The 23,859-nt window shown below is 37.1% G+C and overlaps 1 protein-coding gene across 1 annotated transcript in view; it reads left to right on the forward strand.

Annotated features, from left to right (window-relative positions):
- The first annotated feature begins 8,971 nt into the window (after positions 1-8,971).
- Positions 8,972-23,859, forward strand: part of LOC142846445 (vomeronasal type-2 receptor 116-like) — a 60,341-nt gene continuing 45,453 nt past the window's right edge. Inside the window, exons 1-3 of the mRNA XM_075967017.1 lie at positions 8,972-9,174; positions 19,688-19,976; positions 20,611-21,417. Of these exons, the coding sequence (XP_075823132.1) occupies positions 8,972-9,174; positions 19,688-19,976; positions 20,611-21,417 (1,299 nt within the window). The remainder of the gene's footprint in view (positions 9,175-19,687; positions 19,977-20,610; positions 21,418-23,859) is intronic.

Genomic DNA, 23,859 nt, shown 5'->3' on the forward strand with positions numbered 1-23,859 from the left:
CCAGAGCCAGAGTCCTTTACAGGATTAACTCCAAGCCAGAGGACCTCTGCAGGAACAGATCCAGACCAGTGACATTTACAGAAACACATCTGAGGCAACAACCTAGGTTAGAGCAGTCCAGAGACAACAAACTCCAAGGATGTAGAGCAAACCCTGGGAGCACTGAGTGACCTCCAGGAACATGGAGTGACCAACAGGGTTACCAGAACCGTGGTACTGACTGTATCATGAGGAACAACCATCTGAGCCGTGGATTCACTGGCACCTAGAAAATTAATCAACAGAATCACAGACAGCCCCAACCTCAAATATTAGAGAAAAAGATGATTAGATAAGGTAAGAAAACATGCAATACCACAAAGAGCAGCACAACACCAGTAAAACCAAAAGATCTTACAGTAGCAAGACCTGAACAACCAAATATAGACGAAGCAAAAGAAAATGATATAAAAAATAACTTCAGGAGAATGTTTGAAACTCTTAAATAGGAAATGAGAAATTCCCTCAAAGAAATGGAATAAAAAACAAAGAAAAAATTTGGAAGACATCAGCAAATCCCTTAAAGAAAACCAAGAAAAAGCAATCAGAAAGAAACTATTAAAGACTTGAAAACTGAATTATAGCCAAGAAAGAAAACACAAGCCGAGGGAATTACAGAATTTCTGGAGGCATCACACTCCCTGACTTCAAACTCTTCTACAGAGATACAGTACTGAAAACAGCCTGCTATTGGCATAAAAATAGACTGGAAGACCAATGGAACCAAATTGAAGACCCTGGTATCAATCCACACACCTTCGAACACCTGATTTTTGACAAAGAAGCAAAAAATATCAAATGGAAAAAAGATAACATATTTAACAAGTGGTGCTGGTGTAACTGGATATCAACATGTAGAAAAATGAAAATAGACCCATATCTATCACCATGCACAAAACTCAAGTGCAAATGGATCAAAGACATCAACATAAAGCCAGCCACACTGAACTTTATAGAAGAGAAAGTGGGAAGTAAACTTTTACATACTGGCACAGGAGACCACTTCCTACAGATAACCCCAGTAGCACAGACACTGAGAGAAATGATTAACAAATGGGACCTCCTGAAACTGAAAAGCTTCTGTAAAGCAAAGGACATGATCAACAAGACAAAACGACAACCTAAAGACTAGGAAAAGATCTTCACTAACCCCACATCAGACAGAGGTCTGATCTCCAAAATATACAAAGAACTCAGGAAATTGGTCATTAAAAGAACACAGAATCCAACTAAAAAATGGAGTACAGACCTAAACAGAAAACTCTCAACAGAGGAATCTAAAATTGTGAAAAGACACTTAAGGAAATGTTCAACTTCCTTAGTCATCAGAGAAATGCAAATGAAAACAACTCTGAGATTCCATCTTATACTTGTAAGAATGGCTAAGATCAAAAAAGTTGATGACAACTTATGCTGGAGAGGTTGTGGGGTAAAGAGAACACTCCAGCATTGCTGGTGGGAATGCAAGCTGGTACAGCCCCTTTGGATATCAGTATGGTGATTTCTCAGATAATTAGGAAACAACCTTCCTCAAGACAACAGTAATACCACTTTTGGGTATATATCCAAAGATGTTCAATTGTGCCACAAGGACATGTACTCAACTATGTTCATAGCAGATTCGTCATAGCCAGAACCAGGAAACAACCTAAATGCCCCTTGATCAAAGAATGGATAAATAAAATATGGTACATTTACTCAACAGAAAAAAATGACATCTTGAATTTTGCAGGAAAATGGGTGGAGCTAGAAAAAAATCATTTTTAATGAGGTAACCAAGACCCAGAAAGACAATTATCATATGTACTCACTCATAAGTGCTTTCTAAACATAAAGCAAAGAAAACCATCCCACAAATCACAATCCCAGAGAACCTAGGCAGCAATGAGGACCCTAAGAGAGACATACATAGATCTAATCTACTTGAGAAGTAGAAAATATAAGATCTCCTGAGCAAATTGGAAGCATGGGGACCTTGGAGAAGGTTGAAGGAGAGGTGAGAGGCAGGGAAGGGGGGAGAGAAAAAATATAGACCTAACCCAACAAAATCAATTTAAAAATAGAATTAAAGACCCTGATACTATTTTTATTCTTTCACTTTTTCTTCTTTTTCTCTTTATTTTACATTCCAATCACAATTTGCCCTCCCACCCTTCCTCCTGCCCCCCATCTCCTCCAGCCCACTCCCCATCCACTCCTACCAATGAGTAAGGGATCCCATGAGGAGCCAACAAAGTCTGGTACATTTAGATGGGGCAGGACCATACCACTTCATCCTACATTAAGGCTCACAATGGCACGAACCATAGGGAATGGGCTCCAACAAGCTAACTCATGTGTCAGGGATAGATCATGTGAAGACCCTGATATTAATGCACATACCTATGAAAATCTGGTTTGTGACAAAGAAGACAAAATTGTACAATGGAAAAAAGAAAGCATCTTCAACAAATGGTGCTGGCATAACTGGATGTCAACATGTAGAAGAATGCAGATAGAACCTCTATTGCCATGCACAGTACTCAAGTCCACATGAATCAAAGACCTCAGCATAAATCTAGTTACATGGAACTTAAATGAAGAGAAAGTGGGAAGTAGCCTTGAACACACAGGCACAGGAGATCACTTCCTAGATAAAACACCAGTAGCATAGACACCGAGAGCAAGAATCAATAAACAGGACCTCCTGGAACTGAGAAGCTTCTGTAAGGCAAAGGACATAGTAAGTAAGATAAAAGGCAGACTACAGAATTGGAAAAGGTCTTCACCAACCCCATGTCCAACAGAGGGATGACCTCCAAAATATATAAAGAACTCAAGAAATGAGACATCAAAATACCAAATAATCCAATTAAAAAATGGGGTACAGATCTAAACAGAGAATTCTCAACAGAAAAATCTCAAATGGTAAATAGACATTCAAGGAAATGCTCAATCTCCTCAGTCATCATGGAAATGCAAACCTAAATGACTCTGAAATACCATCTTATACCTGTCAGAATGGCTAAGATTCAAAACACTGATTGTAGCTTACATTGGAAAATATGTGGTGTAAGGGGGACACTCCTTCATTTCCAGTGGGAGTGCAAGTTTATACAACCACTTTGGAAACCATTGTAGTGCTTTCTCAGAAGATGGAGAATCAATCTACATCAAGACCCAGCATGACCACTCCTGGGCATATAGCCAAAGGAAACACAATCATACCACAAAGACATTTGCTCAACTATGTTCATAGCAGCAATATTTGTGGTTTTATGATTTTTTATTCTGTTAATTTTTATATTCCAACCACATTTCCCCTTCCCACACCTTCTCCTGTCCCCCTTGACTCCCCCAAGCCCAGTCCATATATATGCATTCTTCCCAAAGGGTAAGGGATACTGGGGGGAGTCAACAAAGCATGGACCATTAAGTTGAGGGAGACCAAGACCCTCCCCTGCATTAAGGCTGAGCAAGGCATCCCACCATAAAGAATGGGCACCGACAAGCTACCTCATGCACCAGGTATAGATCCTGGTCCTACTTTCAGGGGCTCCTAGGTAGCCCACACTGCATAACTGTCTCCCACATTCAGGGACCTAGTTTGGTCTCTTGGAGGCTCCACTGCTGTCAGTCTAGAGCTCACATGTTCCAAAAATCTAAGTTCAGCTGTCTCTGTAGATTTTCTCTCTATGATCCTGACATCTTTCTCATATATTCCTTCCTCCCTCTCTGGACTGGATTCCCAGAGCTCAGCCTGGTGTTTGGTTGTGTATCTCTGCATCTGATGCTGTCAATCACAAGATGGCAAATGAATGGAACTAGAAAAAAAAAAACCTGACTGAGGTAACCCAGGCTCAGAAAGACAAACACAGTATTACTCACTCATAAGGGAATACTAGATGTAAATTAAAGGAGAACCAGACCGCAATCCAAAGCTCCAGAGAAGCTAGGTGACAAGGAGGACCCTACGAGGGATGCATGGATCACCCTGGGAAGATGATATAGATGAGATCTCCTGGAGGCAAGGGAAAGGTAAAGGAGCATTTTGTTCCACTTTTACAAAACCTTCTCTGCCTTCCATTTTAAAAAAACATAGATATTAGAAAACTTCCTTCAGAAATTGTCAATAACCTGATAATAACTCAGAAACTAAGCAGGAATTTAAATTACAATTCAGTAATTAAATGTTTAATAAATGGACATAGTTTGATATTTGGGGTAAAAAAATCAAGTTCTAAATATTTCTATATTATGTTTTCTCCAACATATGTAATCTTGTCTAAAGGTTGAAAATCATATTTATTGTATTTCTATAATACTTACCCAAATTAATATTCTGATCAGTATTGTAAGTTCCATTTAATGTATAAAATACTTAGAGTTCTTAAAAAATATTTGAACTTCACAAATATTGATTAATAGCAAAATATCTTACTTAGAGATAATTTAATGATCACCAAAAGTTATTTTGATAATCATTATGTAATAAAAATAAAATGATTAATTTGGCTACAGATCAACATCTAATTATTGTATAACAATAGAACCCTTTATTTTTGCAATGATGCAATAAAATAGCCTTAAAATATGAAAGGATTACATAATATAATCAATGAATGTGCACATGAAATTTTTATTGAAATGATTTTAAGTGTCTTCTGACTTTCAAAATATGAGTAGAGCACAGTGAATTACTTTAGAAGTGGTGTGTTTTACTACAAGAATTGCAAATGGATACAAATAAAAAGATAAATGTAGGATGACTAATAAAAACTCAGAGACTGATATTGGGGTTCAACCTGAAGGCCAGAAAAGCAAAACAGTCAGCCACTGACACTTACTTCCACCTCAGTTCAAAACGACAATCCTAATTTTGGACTGAGGTAGAGGTAACAGCCAGTAGCTTACAGTTTTACTTTGCTGATCTTTAGATTGAACCCCAATATCTGTCTCTGGGTTTTTATTAATTGTCCTACAACAAACAATGAAGGTATCCTTAAAAAGCTAAGATATAAATCCAATCTAATATGTCAGAAAGATATAAAAAATTATATCTTTATATCCCTGCTCCCATATCCATCCTTCCTCCATCTTAACCATCTCACTCCCCAAGCTCTTCCCAACCCTCCCCTTCTCCCTTGTCCCCTCTCTCTCCCCCTCTCCCCTTCTCCCTACTCCCACCCCATACTCCCAACTTTTGCCTGGAGATCTTTTCTGCTTCCAATTTCCAGGAGGATAAATATATGTTTTTGTTTGGAGGGGATCACCTTATTACTTAGCTTCTCTAGGATCACTAACTATAAGCTCATTTGTTTATGGCTAGAATCCACTAATGAGTAAGTACATACCATATTCATATTTTGGGTTTACATTATCTCACTCAAATAGTGTTTTCTATTTCTATCCATTTTCATGCAAAATTCAAGATGTCATTGTTTTTTACCGCTTAGTAATACACTAAAGTGTAGATGTGCCACACTTTCTTTATCCATTTTTCCATTGAGGGCCATCTAAGTTGTTTCCAGGTTCTGGTTATTACAAATAATGCTGCTATGAACATAGTTGAACAAATGCTAATGTAGTATGATTGGGCATCTCTTGGGTACATTCCCAACAGTGGTATTGCTAGATTATACAATGGAAGAAAGAAAGCATCTTTAAAAAATGGTGCTTGTATAACTGGATGTCAACCTATAGAAGAATGAAAATAGATCCATATCTATCACCATGCACAAAACTCAAGTCAAAATGGATTAAAGACCTTAATATAAATCTGACCACACTGAACCTGATAGAAGAGAAAGTGGGAAGTAGCCTGCAATGCATGGGCACAGGCGACCACTTCCTATATATAACCTTAGTAGCACAGACAATAAGAGCAGCAATGAATAAATGGGACCTCCTGAAACTGAGAAGCTTCTGTAAAGCAAAGGACACAATCATTAAGACAAAAATGGGAAAAGATCTTCACCAACCCTACATCAGACAAAGAAATGATCTCCAAAATATATAAAGAACTCAAGAAACTAGACATTAATATTTTAAATAACACAATTAAAAGATGGGGTACTGAACTGAACAGAGAATTCTTAACAGAAGAAGTTCAAATGGCCGAAAGATACTTAAGGATATGTTCATCTTCCTTAGCTATCAGGGAAATGCAAATCAAAACAACTTTGAGATACCATCTTACACCTCTCAGAATGGCTAAAATCAAAAACACCAATGATAGCTTATTCTGGAGAGGTTGTTGAGAAAGGAAAACACACATCCATTGATGGTGAAAATGCAAAGTTGTGCAACTACTTTGGAAATCAGTGTGGCAGTTTCTCAGAAAATTGGGAGTCAACTTACCGTAAGTTGTTTCTATCTCAGATTTTAGTCCAGCTTTCTCTTCTGGGTAACTGTTCCTTGACACTCCCTCCCATTGCTTCTTTGGAGACTGAATCCTGCTTTGTATTAAGCTTGTGTGTTTTTCCAGTCTCTTGGCTTTTTCCTCCCTGGTGTTAGATGACAGTCATAAGCTGCCATGCCAGGCTCAGCTTTTATCCCCAGAACATTTATTCTTGAATAACCCCTGAGGTGGCCCTCTACTCTGCACTGTCTGTACTTCACTCTTTTTCATGACACTCAGTCCCTCTTGCATACTGCCAAAGATAGCAAGGACTAACCATGCACGGTTCCTGTGGTTTGATTTCAGACTTAATCGACAATGGTCACCAAGCATCCATCTTGGAGAATGATGTTTTCCTATAGAATTTCTGAAGATAGTGACTTCACTGTCTTGGATCTCCACTGTCCCAAAAGTAGAAAGACCCCTAGGGTGAGGCTGCAGGTTGCTTAAGCAAGAGACTACAAGGGCATGCTTGGGTCTCTGCTCTACCTTCTGACTTGGATGAGGAATACTGTATAGCTTCAGACAGAGAAGCTGCATCTAAGCTTAATAACATCTTTTCTGTAGCCAGTGCCTATCAGCTAATAACAATGTCCTTGGAGAGCTACTCTGGAGGACAACATGGTGAAGACACTGATCCGGGGATGGGGAGTATCTTCAAGCCATGATGCTGTGTGGGTGGGGATGGACATAGATCTTGATGCGGCAGTAAGAAATCCTGTCAACAGAGGAATAGAAAGGAAGACCTGTGTAGGGAACCAAAACTCTCAGGCAGAGAACTTGTCTCTGTTGAAGTTTTATTAATCCTTGGAGCCAAGGCTCCCCACAACCCCCAGACTACAGCCTGAGGGTGGCTCTGGCCAGAAGCAGAGTCCACTGCTCCCCAGGCTCTGTCCAGTTGCTCAAAGTGGTAAAGGGAGACTAGACAGGAGCAAAGTGCTCGAAACAGATCATCAGTCCTCTTCCTACCTATGGGATTATGGACTGGTAATATAACTTAAAAAAAAGTACCTGCCTAGAATGCAGAAGGCACTGTATTTCATACTCAATGTTACAAAGAATTAGAGAGTGTTACAAATAAACATTTTCACAAAAGCATCTTTGAAATTCAATGTTTATTCTATACCTTTTTGTCTTTGTGGTAGCTACATTTTGAAAGAATAATATTGACATGTCTCCAATTGAAGGCCACTTAAAGTACTTTTATCTAAAAAAAATTATAGACTCTAAGGGCTAGGGAGATGGTGCAGTTGACTACAAAATAGTAAGTACCTGAGTTTAGTTTCCCAGTTCTGACATTTAAAAAAAAACAGAACACTTGTAGTCTCAATACTTCCTTGTGAAGGCATTTGCCCATTTGATCTGCCTAAATCAGACAGTTCTGGTTTTACTAAGAAACCATATTTAAAAAACTAAGATGGAGAGGACTTAAGGAAGACATCTAATTTCAACCTCTCGTTTCCACATGGTGTCCGCACAGAAACACAGATACACATATAAACACAAAAACCTAGTAGTCTCTAGTTTCAAAGCATTATTAGGTTGGGAGAAAATTGAAGGCAAAGGGCAAAAGGGTCCCATATACCCCATGATTACTCACATTATTAATGATTTATGTAGAATAGAACATGGCACAATTTATAAACCAAATAGGATATAACATTATTTAGTAAAGATAAAATAAAATAATACACCACTACAATATGATACTGAATTATTTCACTTCCCTGATATTTTCCTTTGCTCCTGGACAACATATATGTCTATATATTTTTGCTTTCACTGTTTTTAGTAAAAGAAGAATTTATTAATATTTTCTGTTGATTTTCTTCTGTTTCAGAGGAGATGAGGGACATATACACCACGTACTATAAAAAAACCACAAACATGGGCAAAATAAATGCTTTGGACATATAGATGAATTATAAGAACACTTTTTAAAACATAATCTCTAGTACAGGTAGACCTTAACATCCTAAATATATAATGATGATCTTTACCGCCTGATTTTACTGTCTCTTGATCTTTCAGTGCTGGGATTAGAGATGCTAATAACAATGCTCAGTTTATGTGGTGCCATGTAATCCAAGCCTTTGTGCCTGATTAAAAATAATTTAGCTATCCACTGACTATCCTTAACTACACATCCCTCATGACAATATTTTTATCCATAACTGAAGGTAAAAGTTTCTTAGCACCAGCTTGGTCAAGTCTTTCCAGGAGGACTTCATTTCAGAAGGGAGCCCTGTTGTCAGTGGAACTGGATGAATCATGCCACTAGGGACTGGAGAAGATGAGCCTCAAGCATATTTTTAATCTTATATATTTTTTTTACCTGGACTCCAGATGTGATGCCCCAGGATGAATGTTTTTCAGAATCCATCAGGGAAATATTAGTAATCTGAGTTGAAGGATCTTTGGGAATGAGAGTGGTCATCATACCCAACAAAAACATTGGAATTTACATGAACAGGCACAAGTACCTGGGATATGTATACACCTGCCTGCTCTGAAAATTCAGACTCTACACAGTTTGACTTTGTAGATTCTTCCATGATGCTCCCTCTGCTTTTTATGTTTCTGGTTCTGCCGTATTCCAGCTTTGTTTATTCCTTTGATCGTTCTTACTGTGCTACAAAGACGGGAGTCAGTGTGTACAAGGGTGGGGATATGGTGCTTGCTGCATTTTTCCCACTTCACACTATTGTATATGATTCCATCACTGAAGATCCAAGCAGTGCAGGCCTCTATCATCAGTAAGTTCATTTTTTCATTTCTTTGTTTTCTGTCATATTTTCAAATAGATAATGCCTAGAAATATTATATGTGCATACATCAGTGCTGTCTACATCCTTCATACCACTCTTTCAACTCCATATGCCAAGAACTGTTTCTACTTTATTTTTCTTTACTAGCTTTATTAGTTTTTTTTTTGCTTCAAAAAGAACAAATTATTTTTAGTTTCCTTCATTCTACCTTCCCCTTTCTGAGACTCAATTCTTTCTTGATCATTCAAACGTTCCTGACTCTCTTCCAGACTGTGTTGTCACTGAATGATATCCAACAGTACGATTTACAAGCACAATACAAGCCTCTGGCATCGAATATTTCCAATGAGTATAAGGAACAGTCTCTTTCTGAGTAGTAAAGGATTTTTTTTATTAGTTTATATCAGCTTTTTGAGTTATTTGTATTAATTAAGTTACTTGTACTTATATTGGTATAAAATCTCTGTCAAATGTATACTTGATAATGATTTTCTTACTCTGGGCTTTTTTTTTCACCTGTTGATTACTGTGCAGAAGATTTTTAGTTTTATGAAGAACCAATTGTCAACTATTGGACTTAATACTTGGACAGAATCCTTCCCTACAATTCTAGCATGATGGTACTGCCTATGTTTTCTTCTAGCAGTTTCTGTGTTTCAGACTTCACATTTACATCTTAGACCCCATTGAATTTAGTTTTTGTATGAGCTAATAGACACAGGTTATTTTCATTCTTCTGCATGTGGACATCCAGTCTTCTCAGAACCGTTTATTGAAGATGCTTTCTTTTTGGCATAGTTTTTTTTTTGCATCTTAGTCAAGTACTAAGTTGCTGAAGTTACATGTACTCCTGTTTGGGATTTGATTTTGTTCCATTGGTCTACATGGATGCTTTGTGTCAGTACCATGTCTTTTTATTACTATGGCTGTCTAATATATACAAAGATCTGGGATGGAAATCCCTCCAGCATCATTCTTTTATCTCAAGATTGTATTGTGGTTTTATATAAATTATAGAATAGATTTTTTTTATTTGTTATTAAGAAAAATAAGGTGGGTTTTTAACCTAAATTGCATTGAACTTCATTCCCTAGTGTCTTTCCTTCTTCAAAAGTTAAATTTCAATAAAGAAAACTTTTATTTCCTTGGTTACACTTATTCCTAGATAGTTTATTTTTCTTGAGGCCATTGTGCATGTGCTCATGATCTTCTTTTTTGTATGTTTGTTGTTGATGTATCAAAAAAGCTATTGATTATGCAAGCTGACTCCATATCCTGCTATGTTACTGAATTTGATTATCATTTCTTTCCTGGTAGAATTTTTGGGATCTCTATTGTATAGTATCATGTTATCTTTCAATAATAATAGTATACCTTATTCTTTGCTTAATTGTATTCCCCTTAATTCCTTCTCTAGCTAATACTTCAAGAACAGTATTTAAAAGCAGTACAGGTGGTAGACATTCCTGACTGAATTCTGAGAGGGATTGTCTCCATTTATGTTGATGATGTTGTCATCAGGGTATATATAAATATAGATAATCTTATTGTATTGGGGTATGTTTCCTCTAGCCCTACAATTAATGACCTTGATCTTTAATACATGAAAATGTTATCAAAGATTTTATGCATCTATGGAAATAATCATGTGATTACTATTGGGCATATATCCATTATGTAATTTATTATATTTATTTACTTGAGACATAGGTGGAACCATCCCCATATTTCAGTTAGAAAGTCAATTTGGACATAGTTGAAGATTTTTTTATTGTATTCTGCTTGTAATATTTTGTTGACTATTTTTAGTCTGTGTTCCTCTGGAATATTGGCCTATGCTGTTGCTATCTGGTTTGTTTGTTTGTTTGTTTGTTTGTTTTTAGTAGAGTGATACTGGCTTTGTAGAAGTTTGGGAGTGCTCATTCTGTTTCTTTTCTCTGTTAATAATTTAAAAAGGATCTGAAAGACTAAAAGTCTGCTAGAATTGTGTTGTGAATCCATCTGGCCCTAAAATTTTTTGGCTGAAAACTTTCCATTATTATTTATTCTCCTCATTTTTATGGTTCTATTTAAATGTTTTATTTCTTCTTGGTTTAATGTTGGGGATTTGGCATAATATGGAAAATCATTTACTTTTTAACTTTTCCAAATTAATGAAATGCAGTTTATAAAATTTTCCTTCAAAATAGTATCAGACATAGGTGGAACCATCCCCACATTTCAATTAGAAAGCCAACTTGGTCATAGTTGAGAATCTTTTTATTGTATTCTGATTGTAATATTTTGTTGACCATTTTTAGTCTGCGTTCCTATTGGCCTATGCTGTTGCTATATTTTTTTTAGTACAGTAATACTGGTTTTGTAGAAGTTTGGGAGTGTTCATTCTGTTTCTTTTCTCTTTCAATACTTTTTAAAGTATCTGAAAGATTAAAAATCTGCTAGAATTGTGTTGTGAATCCATCTGGCCCTGAAGTTTTTTGACTGAAGACTTTCCATTATTATTTTAATCTCCTCATTTTTATGGTTCTATTTAAATGTTTTATTTCTTCTTGGTTTAATGTTGGAGATTTGGCATAATATGGAAAGTCATTTACTTTTTAACTTTTCCATATTAATGAAATGCAGTTTGTAAAAATTTTCCTCATAATAGTATCAGTTTCTTATGTACATGTTATAATCTTTCCCTGTTAGTTGCAGATTCTGCTAACTTGGTTTCACTCTTTCCCTATCTTTCTCTTTTTAATTAGAAAACAAAACAAAATATGATAATATTATAATATAATAGTATAAGATCTTTAAAAACAGAACAGGAATTAACAAACAGAAAAAATATCTAAAGATAAAGCATAAGACCTTTACAGACATAGAGACAGCTTCACACACAAAGAAAACACATAAGATAAAATTTGAAATTATTATATATGTGTTTATATATATATAATATATATGTATCATGTATGAAGACAGAGAGACAGATAAACAGTAGATAGGGAAAAAGAAATAACTTTAAGAAGAAATTCCCACAAAAAAGCATTAAAAAGAAAAAAAATCTCCAAAAATATTTGATTTGTGTCAGCCATCTACTGCTGGAATTGTGACATTCACTTAAGTGGGGTCAGTATACCCAATGAGACTCCATTGGAAAACACCTGATTTTTCCTTCGCCAGTGGTTATCAACTGGAGATAGCTTTTGGATTAGGGAATGGGGCTTGTGTCTATGTTGACTTTCAGTGCTGAGACCTCATCTGGCTTAGACATGTGCAGGCCGCCAGACTATGTGAATGTGTATGTGTGTCAGTCCTGATGTGTCTACAAGTGACCGTTTCCTTGGAGTCATCCATCCCTTTTAGCTCCTACAGTCCTCCGGCCTCACCTTCCATAGGATTTCTGAGTCCTCTGGAGATGTATCTGTGGGAGACATTTCATTTATGACTGAATGTCAAAGGACTCTCTTTCTCTGCATATTTTATGTTAGCTACTTATGATTTCATTTTCCTCTCTGTCCTTTTTGGCCTATATATTTGACCCATCTCATGTTCTGTTCTACCTGAGATAAAGTTTGAATCCCTTAGACATGAACACTAAGTTCCTGAAGACATCAATTTGGATGACAACTTTCTGGTACAATTATTGTTATACTCTCAACTGTGTCAACCAAACCTTCAGTGACAAAGTCATTTGTTTTTTTAACTTTGGTGTTTGTTAATTCATATAAGTTTACTAAAATACTCACTTTATGGTTTCTCCTGATTTTTTGTTCTTTCTTTTTAGTTGTTATATTATCCAGATCAGTATGGTTTCTGACAATAGGCATTAGATTCATTGTGCTCTGGGGAGGAGTTTCCTTTATGGTTACATGAGACAACTGAATTGGATATGACATAGGGGTTTGTGAGAGGTCCCTCAAGGAGGTTCCCAATGCAAAGGATTGCATTGAATGTCTCTTGTTTATCTACATTCATTAGTCCAATGTCAGACTTTCCCATACCTTTTATATAATCCAGAATGGAGAGACATTCTGATTGGATTGTGCTTAGAAAAAACATTGTTTCCAGGAATGCAATGTTTACAATCCCTTTTAAGATGACTTGTTTGCCAAAATTTAAACACTTTATATTTAAATTTTGCCTTAAACCTCTGGAAGTCAACTCTTCTATCCATATATCATCAGGGTCATGAGATTTATTGTATCTCAGATGATGTGGGAGTCCCTTCTGTGTGCTGTAATTACCATTAATAAATAAGCTGCTTTGGTCTGTTGAGAGGGCAGAACTGAGGTAGGTGGGGAAGACAGAACTGAATACTGGGAGGAAGGAGGGTGGAGAGAGACAGCATGGAACCACCAGAGTCAGATATGCCAAATCTTTGCCTGTAAGCCACTGCCACATATTGATACACAGATTAATGAAGATGGGTTAAATTAAGATGAAAGAGTTAGCCAAAAAGAAGCTAGAGATAATGAGCCAAGCAGTGATTTAATTAATACAGTCCCTATATGATTATTTTGGTTTTACGTGACCAAGACAAACAAGCGGCTCTCTTGCAACAAATTGGCACCCAATGTGGGGCCAACTAAATTCACTTAAAAATTTGAGAGTTAAATTCTAGACACACACAAAAACCACAGCTTCTTGCTGTTTTCTGGCAGCATGCCTCAGCTCCTTTAAAAGAGGTTTTCCTGACTCAGCAGCAGCAGCAGGCAAAAGCTGTGACATTTTGAAATATAGCTATTTTGGAACATGCTGAAAATGTGACCTCTGGCTTTTCGGAAGACACAGCATTTGGATGGGAATGTTAGCAGAGTGCTGTGGCTTGCTTGATGGCAACTTGTACTGGGTGTTTTCCTGGAAATGGGCCTGTGTGTGGCTCAGAGGCACAAGCAGGTCCACCATGCTAGATTGAGCAGAGCAAGCAGGTGGTAACATATTTGACCTAGTAATGTCACAGCTTAGATTCTTTTTTTAAAATTTTTTATTGAGAAAAAGAAAAAAAAAGTTTCTGCCTCCTCCCAGCTCCCATTTCCCTCCCCCTCCTCCCACCCTTCTCCCCCTCCCGCATTTCTCTCCCCCTCCCTCTCCAGTCCAAAGAGCAGTCAGGGTTCCCTGCCCTGTGGAAAGTCCAAGGTCCTCCCCGCTTCGTCCATGTCTAGGAAGGTGAACATCCAAACTGGTTAGGCTCCCACACATACAGAACATGAAGTAGGATCAAAACCCAGTGCCATTGTCCTTGGCTTCTCATCAGCCCTCATTGTTCACCATGTTCAGAGAGTCCGGTTTTATCCCATGCTTTTTCATTCACAGTCCAGCTGGCCTTGGTGAGCTCCCAATAGATCAGCCCCACTGTCTCAGTGGGTGGGTGAACCCCTCGTGGTCCTGACTTCCTTGTTCATGTTCTCCCTCCTTCTGCTCCTCATTGGGACCTTGGGAGCTCAGTCCAGTGCTCCAGTGTGGGTCTCTGTCTCTATCTCCATCCATCACCAGATGAAGGTTCTATGGTGATATGCAAGATATTCGTCAGTATTGCTATAGGATAGGATCATTTCAGGTTCCCTATGCTCAGCTGCCCAAGGAACTAACGGGGGACATCGCCTTGGGCTCCTGGGAGCCACTCTAGGTTCAAGTCTCTTGCCAACCCTAAGGTGGCTCCTTTAAGATTTGTAATTCCCTGCTCCCCTATCCAACCTTCCTTTATCCCAATCATCTTGTTTCACCAAGTTTCCCCCATCCTCCCCTTCTTACTTTTCTCTCCCCATCTCCCCTTACCCCCATCCCACCCCACCCCCAAGATCCCAATTTTTTTCCCTGGCAATTTTGTCTACTTCCCATAGCCAGGAGGATAACTATAAGTTTTTCTTTGGGTTCACCTTCTTATTTAGCTTCTTTAGGATCACCAATTATAGACTCCGTGACCTTTATTTATGGCTGGAAACCAATTATGAGTGAGTACATCCCATGTTCATCTTTGTGGGTCTGGGTTACCTCACTCAGGATAGTGTTTTCTATTTCCATCCATTTGCATGCAAAATTCGAGAAGTCATTGTTTTTTACCACCGCATAGTACTCTAATATGTATATATTCCACACTTTCTTCATCCATTCTCCCATTGAAGGACATCTAGGTTGTTTCCAGGTTCTGGCTATTACAAATAATACTTACAGCTTAGATTCTTAAGTGCTTAGCATTTTAAGGAGCACTTCTGGTCAAAAAGTAATTACAGATATGCAATAAAGACAAATTCAGATAAAAAAACTTATAAATGGGTCACAGTGTTGGATAAAAAGACAGACAGTCATAGAGTAAAGGAGTAAAGATAATAAAATAAATATTAAAAAACAAAAGAGTAAAAATAAGCCACATAAAAATTGGAAAATTCACAGAGAGTCTGGATTATGTATATTATTGTGTATTCTTTAATTTTTTTTTTACCGTAGAGGAGCTAAGTACAGAGGGACATTTCATTGTATGGGCTGCTAAGCTAAACCAGCAGGTATATTATAAAGGTATCTTGACTTCAGAATTTGGGTCTAAGGATATGTTGCTTTGGAAAAGAGGTTCTTCTATTGTCTCCACAGAAGATGAGAACCTGTGGATTGCTTTCAGAGTTGTGTGGTTTGATGGAACAAGACCCCCAGAAAGGTCCCCATTAGCACCCCAAAAATACCCTCAAAAAATTACTTCAACCAATAAACAGCAGGAAGAAGTTTAGAGAGAAATAATTTTGCCCATATTCCCAAATATTCTGTATAATTGTTTGTTTACATTTAAAGGGGGATATGATATAGAGATTTGCATTGGTATGGATCTTGGTTTATTGATACAAATTTAAGGTCAATCCCATATGTATATTTATGCTCTTGATTAAGGTATTGTGATTGTGTAATTTGTTTCAAAATGTAATGTATAATTAAGAAATATAGGTTAATAAATAATCATCTATAAAAGTCAACCTTGTAGTAATGATAGTTAGATTTTCTAGATGTGCAGAAATGTATTTTAGATAAATAGGTATTCTTCAATTCTTTCAGAGACCTTCAAAATATCCTTCTGGAGTCTTTAATAGAGTTGAAAAATAAATATAGTTTTCCTTAGTTATGCTAAAACACAGAGTAGATATAAATATTATAACTGTAATTCTTGTTTGATAACTGTTTTGTTATATGTAATTTTACTATGTTAAAGTTAAAGCCTTCTTTTTTATTGAAACAACAAAGGAGAGGTGATGTGGGAGGCCCCTCTCTGTGATGTGATTATTATTAATGAATAAAGAAATTGCCTTGACCTGTTGAGAGGGCAGAACTTAGGTAGGCAGGGAGACAGAACTGAATGCTGGGAGAAAAGAGGGTGGATAGAGTCACCATGGAACCACCAGAGTCAGACATGCTGAATCTTTGACAGTAAGCAACTGCCATGTGACAATACACAGATTAATGGAGATGGGTTAAATTAAGATGTGAGAGATAGGCAGTAAGAAGCTAGAGCTAATGGACCACGCAGTGACTTAATCAATACAGTTCCTGTGTGATTATTTTGGTTCTGGCGACCGGGACAAACAAGTGGCTCTCCTCCAAGACTCACATCCATTCCTCCAAAGGTGCTGACGTTGCCTTTAATGACCTAATTATTTTTACATTGAGAATTAGCATTTTCAAAAGCCTGAAATTCAATTATTATTTGTCTAGTTCCTAAATTTGTTAACATTCTATTTACTGCTGATGCAAATCTTTGTAAGAAATCCAAGAAGATTTCTTTTGGGTCATTTACAAGACTTCAGTAAATGATTCAACCTTTCCTACTTCAATTCTGTACCAAGCAGTCAAAGCTGTTGCACGGCATAAAGCCAGGATGTGGCCATCATGTAGGGTCTTGTCTTTCTATAATAGCATAAACTCCTTCTCCAAGAAGTTGATCTTGGGAGATTTCCATGCCTCTAGTTATATTCCATCAGAAACAGGTCCTCCATTGTGACTGTGAACCAGGTTCTAAAACAGCTTTAATTGTGTCCACCCAATCGATAGGGATAACTGTATTATAAATTGACCACAAGTTTAATATTTGCTTCACAAAAGGTGAATGAATACCAGATGAGACTATTGATTCCTCGATTTATCCTTAAATTTAACATTGACACAGAAGTCCAATTAGCTATAACAAATCATCTACCATTTGATAATTCCTGCAAGGTTACTCTGTAGTATTAAGGTTGGTTGTTTGGAAACATTAGGTTGTTCCTCTCATTACAATGTAATGCCGAAATTCTTCTATCTGGATTTGGATAGCTCTGTGGTATGTTTTATTAAATTTTTCTAAGGCATGTATCTTGGCAGTCAAGTCATACAAAATTTTAAGAGGCAAACCAAAGCTGGGTGGTGGTGGCACACACCTTTAATCCCAGAACTCGGGAGGCAGAGGCAGGCAGATCTCTGTGAGTTCGAGGCCAGCCTGGTCTAGAAGAGCTAGTTCCAGGACAGGAACAAAAAAGCTACGGAGAAGCCCTGTCTAAAAAATTAAAAGAGAGAGAGAGAGAGAGAGAGAGAGAGAGAGAGAGAGAGAGAGAGAGAGAGAGAGAGAGAGACAAACCAAGAATTAACAAAATTAGAACAAGGGTTATTAAAATGATAACAGCATGTCAATCTTGGTTTTTAATTCTTTCATTGAATTGTTCTATTTTTAAATCATGCATTACATAATCAGAAGAGACCTAACATTCACTATTGTAGTTGTGTTTTCCCATGGGGAAAGAAACTCCATTTTAACTAATTCCTTCCCTAAGAATCCTCAATTTTCTCACCAAGTAGACCACAAATATTATTGGAGATATTTGGGTTAATGCTATGGCATGGATCAGTCAGTAAAAAAAAAAGCCTGACTGAATTTCAAGGCATCTACACAGTTTGTCAACATCGCAAAAGGGGGTTCAAGGGAAAACCCACCAGAAAAGAAGAAAGAAAAACCTAGCCAGTAGGGTGGTTACTCTGGCTGTGTGGAGCTCTGGCCTATATCAGAGACTGCAAAGCAAGAGGCAAATGACTTTTATTGTAAATTTGTACTCCAAAAATGGGTGCCAGATGCATCATGAATAATAAAAACCCAGAGACAGATATTTGACTTCAAACTGAAAATCAAAAGCAGAGCAAGCAGTCACTAGAGAGCTCTTCTACAAAATCGTCAGACTGAAAAGATAGTGAGTTTCTGTCCTATCCTGTCTCATAGTTCTCTCTAGTGCTGGTTCTGAATCTATACAGCACCACTGCCTGGCCTGTATGGCTGACTAGTGTGCTTTCTGATCTTAGGAAAGTTATATTCATTAAAACATAAGTAAAATATGAGTTTGCAAAATGTTCCATAATAATCTTCTGGAATTTATTGGAATCTGATATATGTCCTGTTTTCATCTCTAATTTTATTTTAGAGGGCCACTATTTTTCTCCCCTTTTTGAAGTATTAAACATCTTCAATTTACTAAACAAAGATACATAGGTGCTTTTCTTGAAAGTATTTCCTTGTATGCCTCCATTCCCAGCTATCCTTTCCATTTTCAAGCTGCTAACATGCTCAATGTCTACTTTGTTCACCCAATTTCATGTCTACTTTCATGTCATCTGTATACTTATCAGGTTTTATGTATCTACATGAAATCTAGGACTTACCAATGATAAAACATGATATTTGTCTTCCTAGGACTGACTTAATTCACTTAATATGATTAAATTACATCCAAGTTCCCACAAGTGACATAAGTTCATTCGTTATACCTAAATAAAATTCCACTGTACACATGTACCACATTTCTTTATTCATAGTTCTGTTATTGGACATTGAGGTTAGTTTCATAATATAGCTCCTATGAGTAGCACTGAATATAGTTTATAATAGGTGTGTGCTTCTCCTGAAAGTAGTATTTTTGGAGTACTTCTCTGTTGGAGGAGGACCCACTTTTTCATCCCAGCCACCCAGCTAGCTTAGACCCAAAATAATTAAACAGATACTGTAATAATTAAATCACTGCTTGGCCCATGAGCTCTAGCTTCTTATCAGCTAAATCTTATATTAATTTCATCAGCTGCTTTTTATCATACTTCCACAGAACTCCCTGCTTGAGACTTTCCATGCACATACCCCATACTCAGGCTCATTGTTTTTATTTTGACAAAATCAGAATAAATTTCATATTTCAGTGCAGAGGAGCTGGGTTCTGCTAATTGCAATCCCTGTGTTTGGATTCTGTGAAGCACATTCTCATGGCTTACATGATTTTGTCAAAATAAAAACAATGAGCCTGACTCAATAAATAAGAGATTGAGCCTGAACTGAGGCCAATATATAATGTCCAAAGACTTGTCTCCACTGACAAACTTCTTTCAGTAATGCTCAAACTTTTGAAAGTTCCAGAGACTTCATCAATGTCATCAGCTGAGGACAGAGTGTTAAGATGTGAATATATGGGAGATATTTGACATTCAAAAGACAGCACCCCTAAATATTCTTGTGTCTTCTGTTCAGGTTAAAGATAAAGAACTACCAGATTCTCCTGGCAATGGTTTTTGCCATTGAGGAGATCAACATGAACCCTCATCTTTTACCCAATGTGTCTCTGGGGTATGATATCTATAATGTCCTGTATAGTGAATGGTCAACATTGGATAGATGCATCACGTGGCTATCAGGGAAGAAATATATAAGTAATTACAACTGCAGGAAAGAAATGAAGTCTGTTGCTGTACTCTCAGGAGTATCCTGGATAATATCTGCCCAGATAGGAACATTGCTGGGACTCTACAAATATCCACAGGTGAGAACAAGTGGAGTAGAGATATGAAAAACACTTACAAGTTCAGGGTCATCCCAAGGTGAAAAATGAAAATTATGTTTATACACCTGCCAAAGTTTATAATCCCCAAAGAGTAAGTGTTCAGTGACTTGGTGACATATCCACATTTCCTTGGTCAGTGATTACCTGGAACTGTGAGTGACCAGGAATTTTCTAAATATGCCTCAGAAAGTAGGATACCAATATTTTAGTGGTATTGTGGTCTACAGAGGTGTCTTTGGGAGTAAAGTATTTGATTCACAAGCATGGGAATCTGAGTGTGACTCTCTAGCACTCACATGAAATCTGGCCATGACAGGACATATCTTTAACCTCAGTTCTGGTAAAGCAGAGAGTCCCTCATAGGAAAGTCAGGCTAGCCAAAACAGTGAGCTACATGTCCACTTAGAGACCTATGCTCAAAAGAAAAAGAAAAAATTAAAGTAAAGAATAACAAGGTAATACCATTATCAGCCTTGTCCTTGTGTATACATGTGTACAGATGCGATGATCAAATTCTCTTCATCACTCCAGCTGATTCTACAATCCTGTCATGATTTGACCCATGCTTAATGGTTCCTCCTCTTAATTCTGCTTCTACTTCTTTTCATTTTAGCTGACCATTGGGTCTTTTGATCCTAACCTGAATAATCATGATCAGTTTCCCAATCTCTACCAAATGGCCTCCAAGGACACATCTCTGGCCAGTGGCATTGTCTTATTGTTGAATTATTTCCACTGGAATTGGGTGGGGTTGATTGTATCTGAAGGACAAAAAGGTGTTCAGATAATCTCAGACCTGAGGGCAGAAATGGACAGAAACAGAATATGTATAGATTTTGTGGAGATGATCCCAGTCAGTAAAGTATCCTTTTTGGCACAGGAACAATTGAATCCTACACGGGTTTTGAAATCATCAGCAAATGTGGTCATCACCTATGGGGACAGTGACTTTCTGAGAGGCTTCCTGTCTTATTTAAAGAAGACTTTAGTTACAGGGAAAGTTTGGATCATGAACTCAGAATGGAATGATATCAACCATTCAAAGCATTTCATTTTGCAGTCATTGCATGGGAGCCTCATTTTCTCACATCACCACAAAGAACTCCCTGGTTTCAGAAATTTTACCCAAACACTTCACCCTTCCAAATACCCAGAAGATTTTTACCTTCAAAAGTTCTGGTTCTACTTTTTTAACTGCTCATTTGCTGACAATGACTGTACTACAATTGAGAACTGTGTGCCTAATGTTTCCTTGCATGACTCACCTAACAACCATTTTGATAAGGTCATGACTGAGTATGCTTACAATACATACAATGCTGTGTATGCTGTGGCCCATGGCCTTCATGAGATGCTTCTTCATCAAGTCGAAGCAAAACCAATAAGAAAGGCAGAAGAATTGATGTTTTCAGCCTGGCAGGTAATGTGTTTCTCATTGGATTGCTCATAACACAAGCAATGTGATTTTCTGAATTTATGCTTTAGGAGGTCATACTACTTATCTTAGGTTCTCTAAGAGTACAAAATAAACTACTAGAAACACATACAAAGGGGTAAGTCAAGGTCTATACAGAAATGGGTAAAAGGAAGAAAGAAAATGTGTTCTAAATCCACATCAGTATTTTATATTGACAGATCACTGATTTCTGTATAAAAAATATCGAACATATCCAATCTTGTGAGTTCCATGAGATTCGATGTAGATGGAGGTTTTTCTGTCCCACCCCCATCTTGCACCTGCTTTAAATACTCACTCAGAGGCTTACATTATATATGAACTGTTTGGCCTATAGTTCAAGCTTATTAAAAACTAGCTCTTATATTTAAATTAACCTATTTTTACTATATTCATTGAGTTATATATTTTTCTCCATTCTTCTCCCTAACTCTATCCTCCACTTCTACTTTCTCCCATGATCCCCACACCACAATTTACTTAAGAGAATTTGTCTTTTTCTACTTCCCATGGGAGGAAAACTGGAGGAGGGGAGGAGGTGGAAATGTTGAAAGGTATTATTTATAAAGCAATAAAAGAAAAGAAAAAGAAAACAGCTTGGTATTGCCATAAGAACAGACAGAAGGACCAATGGAACTGAATAGAAGACCTGGATATTAATCCACACACATTTGAACACCTGATTTTTGAAGAAAAAAGCAAAAAAAATATCAAATGAAAAAAGAAAGCATATTTAACAATGGTGCTGGCATAAATGAACATCAACATGTAGAAAAATGAAAATAGATCCATAACTATCACCATGTACAAAACTCAAGTCCAAATGGTTCAAAGAACTCAACATAAAGCCAACCACACTGAACCTTGTAGAAGAGAAATTGGGAAGTACACTTGAACACATTGGCACAAGAGACCACTTCCTAACTATAACCACAGTAGCACAGACACTGAGATAAACAATTGATAAATGGGACCTCCTGAAGCTGAAAAGTTTCTGTGAAGCAAAGAATACAATCAAGAAGACAAAACAACATCCCACAGAATGAGAAAAGATCTTCACTAACCCCACATCAGAAAGATGTCTGATCTCCAAAATATACAAAGAACTCAAGAAATTGATCATCAAAAGAACACATAATCCAATTTAAAAATGGAGTACATACCTAAACAGAGAACTCTCAACAGAGGAATCTGAAATGGCGAAAAGACACTCGAGGAAATGTTCAACATCCTTAGTCATCAGAGAAATGCAAATCAAAACAACCCTGAGATTCCATCTATTACCTGTAATAATGCCCAAAGTAAAAAACACTGATGACAACTTATGCTGGATATGTTGTGGGGGAAAGAGAACACTTCTGCATTGTTGGTGGGAATGCAAACTGGTACAGCCCCTTTGGATGTCGGTGTGGTGATTTCTCAGAAAATTAGGAAACAACCTTCCTCAAGACCCATAATGCCACTTTTATGTATGTATACAAAAGATGCTCAATTGTGCCACAAGGACATGTGCTCAACTATGCTCATAGCAGCATTGTTTGCCATAGCCAAAACTTGGAAACAATCTAAATGCTCCTAAATGAATAAGGAAAATGTGGTACATTTACACAATGGAGTACTACACAGCAGAAAAAAATAACAACATCTTGAATTTTGCAGGAAAATGGATGGAACTAGAAAACATTATTTTGAGTGAGATAACCCAGACACAGAAAGGCAATTATCACAGGTACTCACTCATAGGTGGTTTTTAAACATAAAGCATAGAAAACCAGCCTAAAAACCACAATTCCAGAGAACTTAGACAACAATGAGGACACTAAGAGAGACTTATAGAAATCTAATCTACATGGGAAAAAGACAAGGTCTCCTGAGTAAATTAGAAGTATGGGGACTTTGGGGAGGGTTGAAGAGGGGAGGGGAGAGGCAGTGATGGGAGCAGAGAATAATGTAGAGCTCAATAAAAATCAATTTAAAAGACTTCTCAGACCTGGTAACACTTTCAGCAAAAAATTAAAACAAAACCATCAATCTTCCTATATACCAATGTTTAAGATATCAATCAAAATTGAGGAAATAATCCCAATGACAACAGTCACAAAGAAATTAAATATTCAACCAAGGAAATTAAATTAAATTAAAAACCTGACCAAGGAAATGAAACATTTCTACCATTAAAAACTTTAAGACATTTGGTTGAGAGGTATTTGATGACAGCTTCTATTTCCTTGCAGTTTATAGGTCTATTTAAATTGTTCACCTTGTCTTGATTTGATTTTGGCATATAGTACCTATCTAAAAATTTGTCCATTTCTTTTAAATTTTCCAAGTTTCCAATTACTACAGGGTTTTGTAGAAAAACCTAATTATTCTCTGAATTTCCTCAGTGTCTGTGGTTATGTTCCC

This window comes from Microtus pennsylvanicus, chromosome 1 (assembly GCF_037038515.1).
Source record: "Microtus pennsylvanicus isolate mMicPen1 chromosome 1, mMicPen1.hap1, whole genome shotgun sequence".
Taxonomy (NCBI): domain Eukaryota; kingdom Metazoa; phylum Chordata; class Mammalia; order Rodentia; family Cricetidae; genus Microtus; species Microtus pennsylvanicus.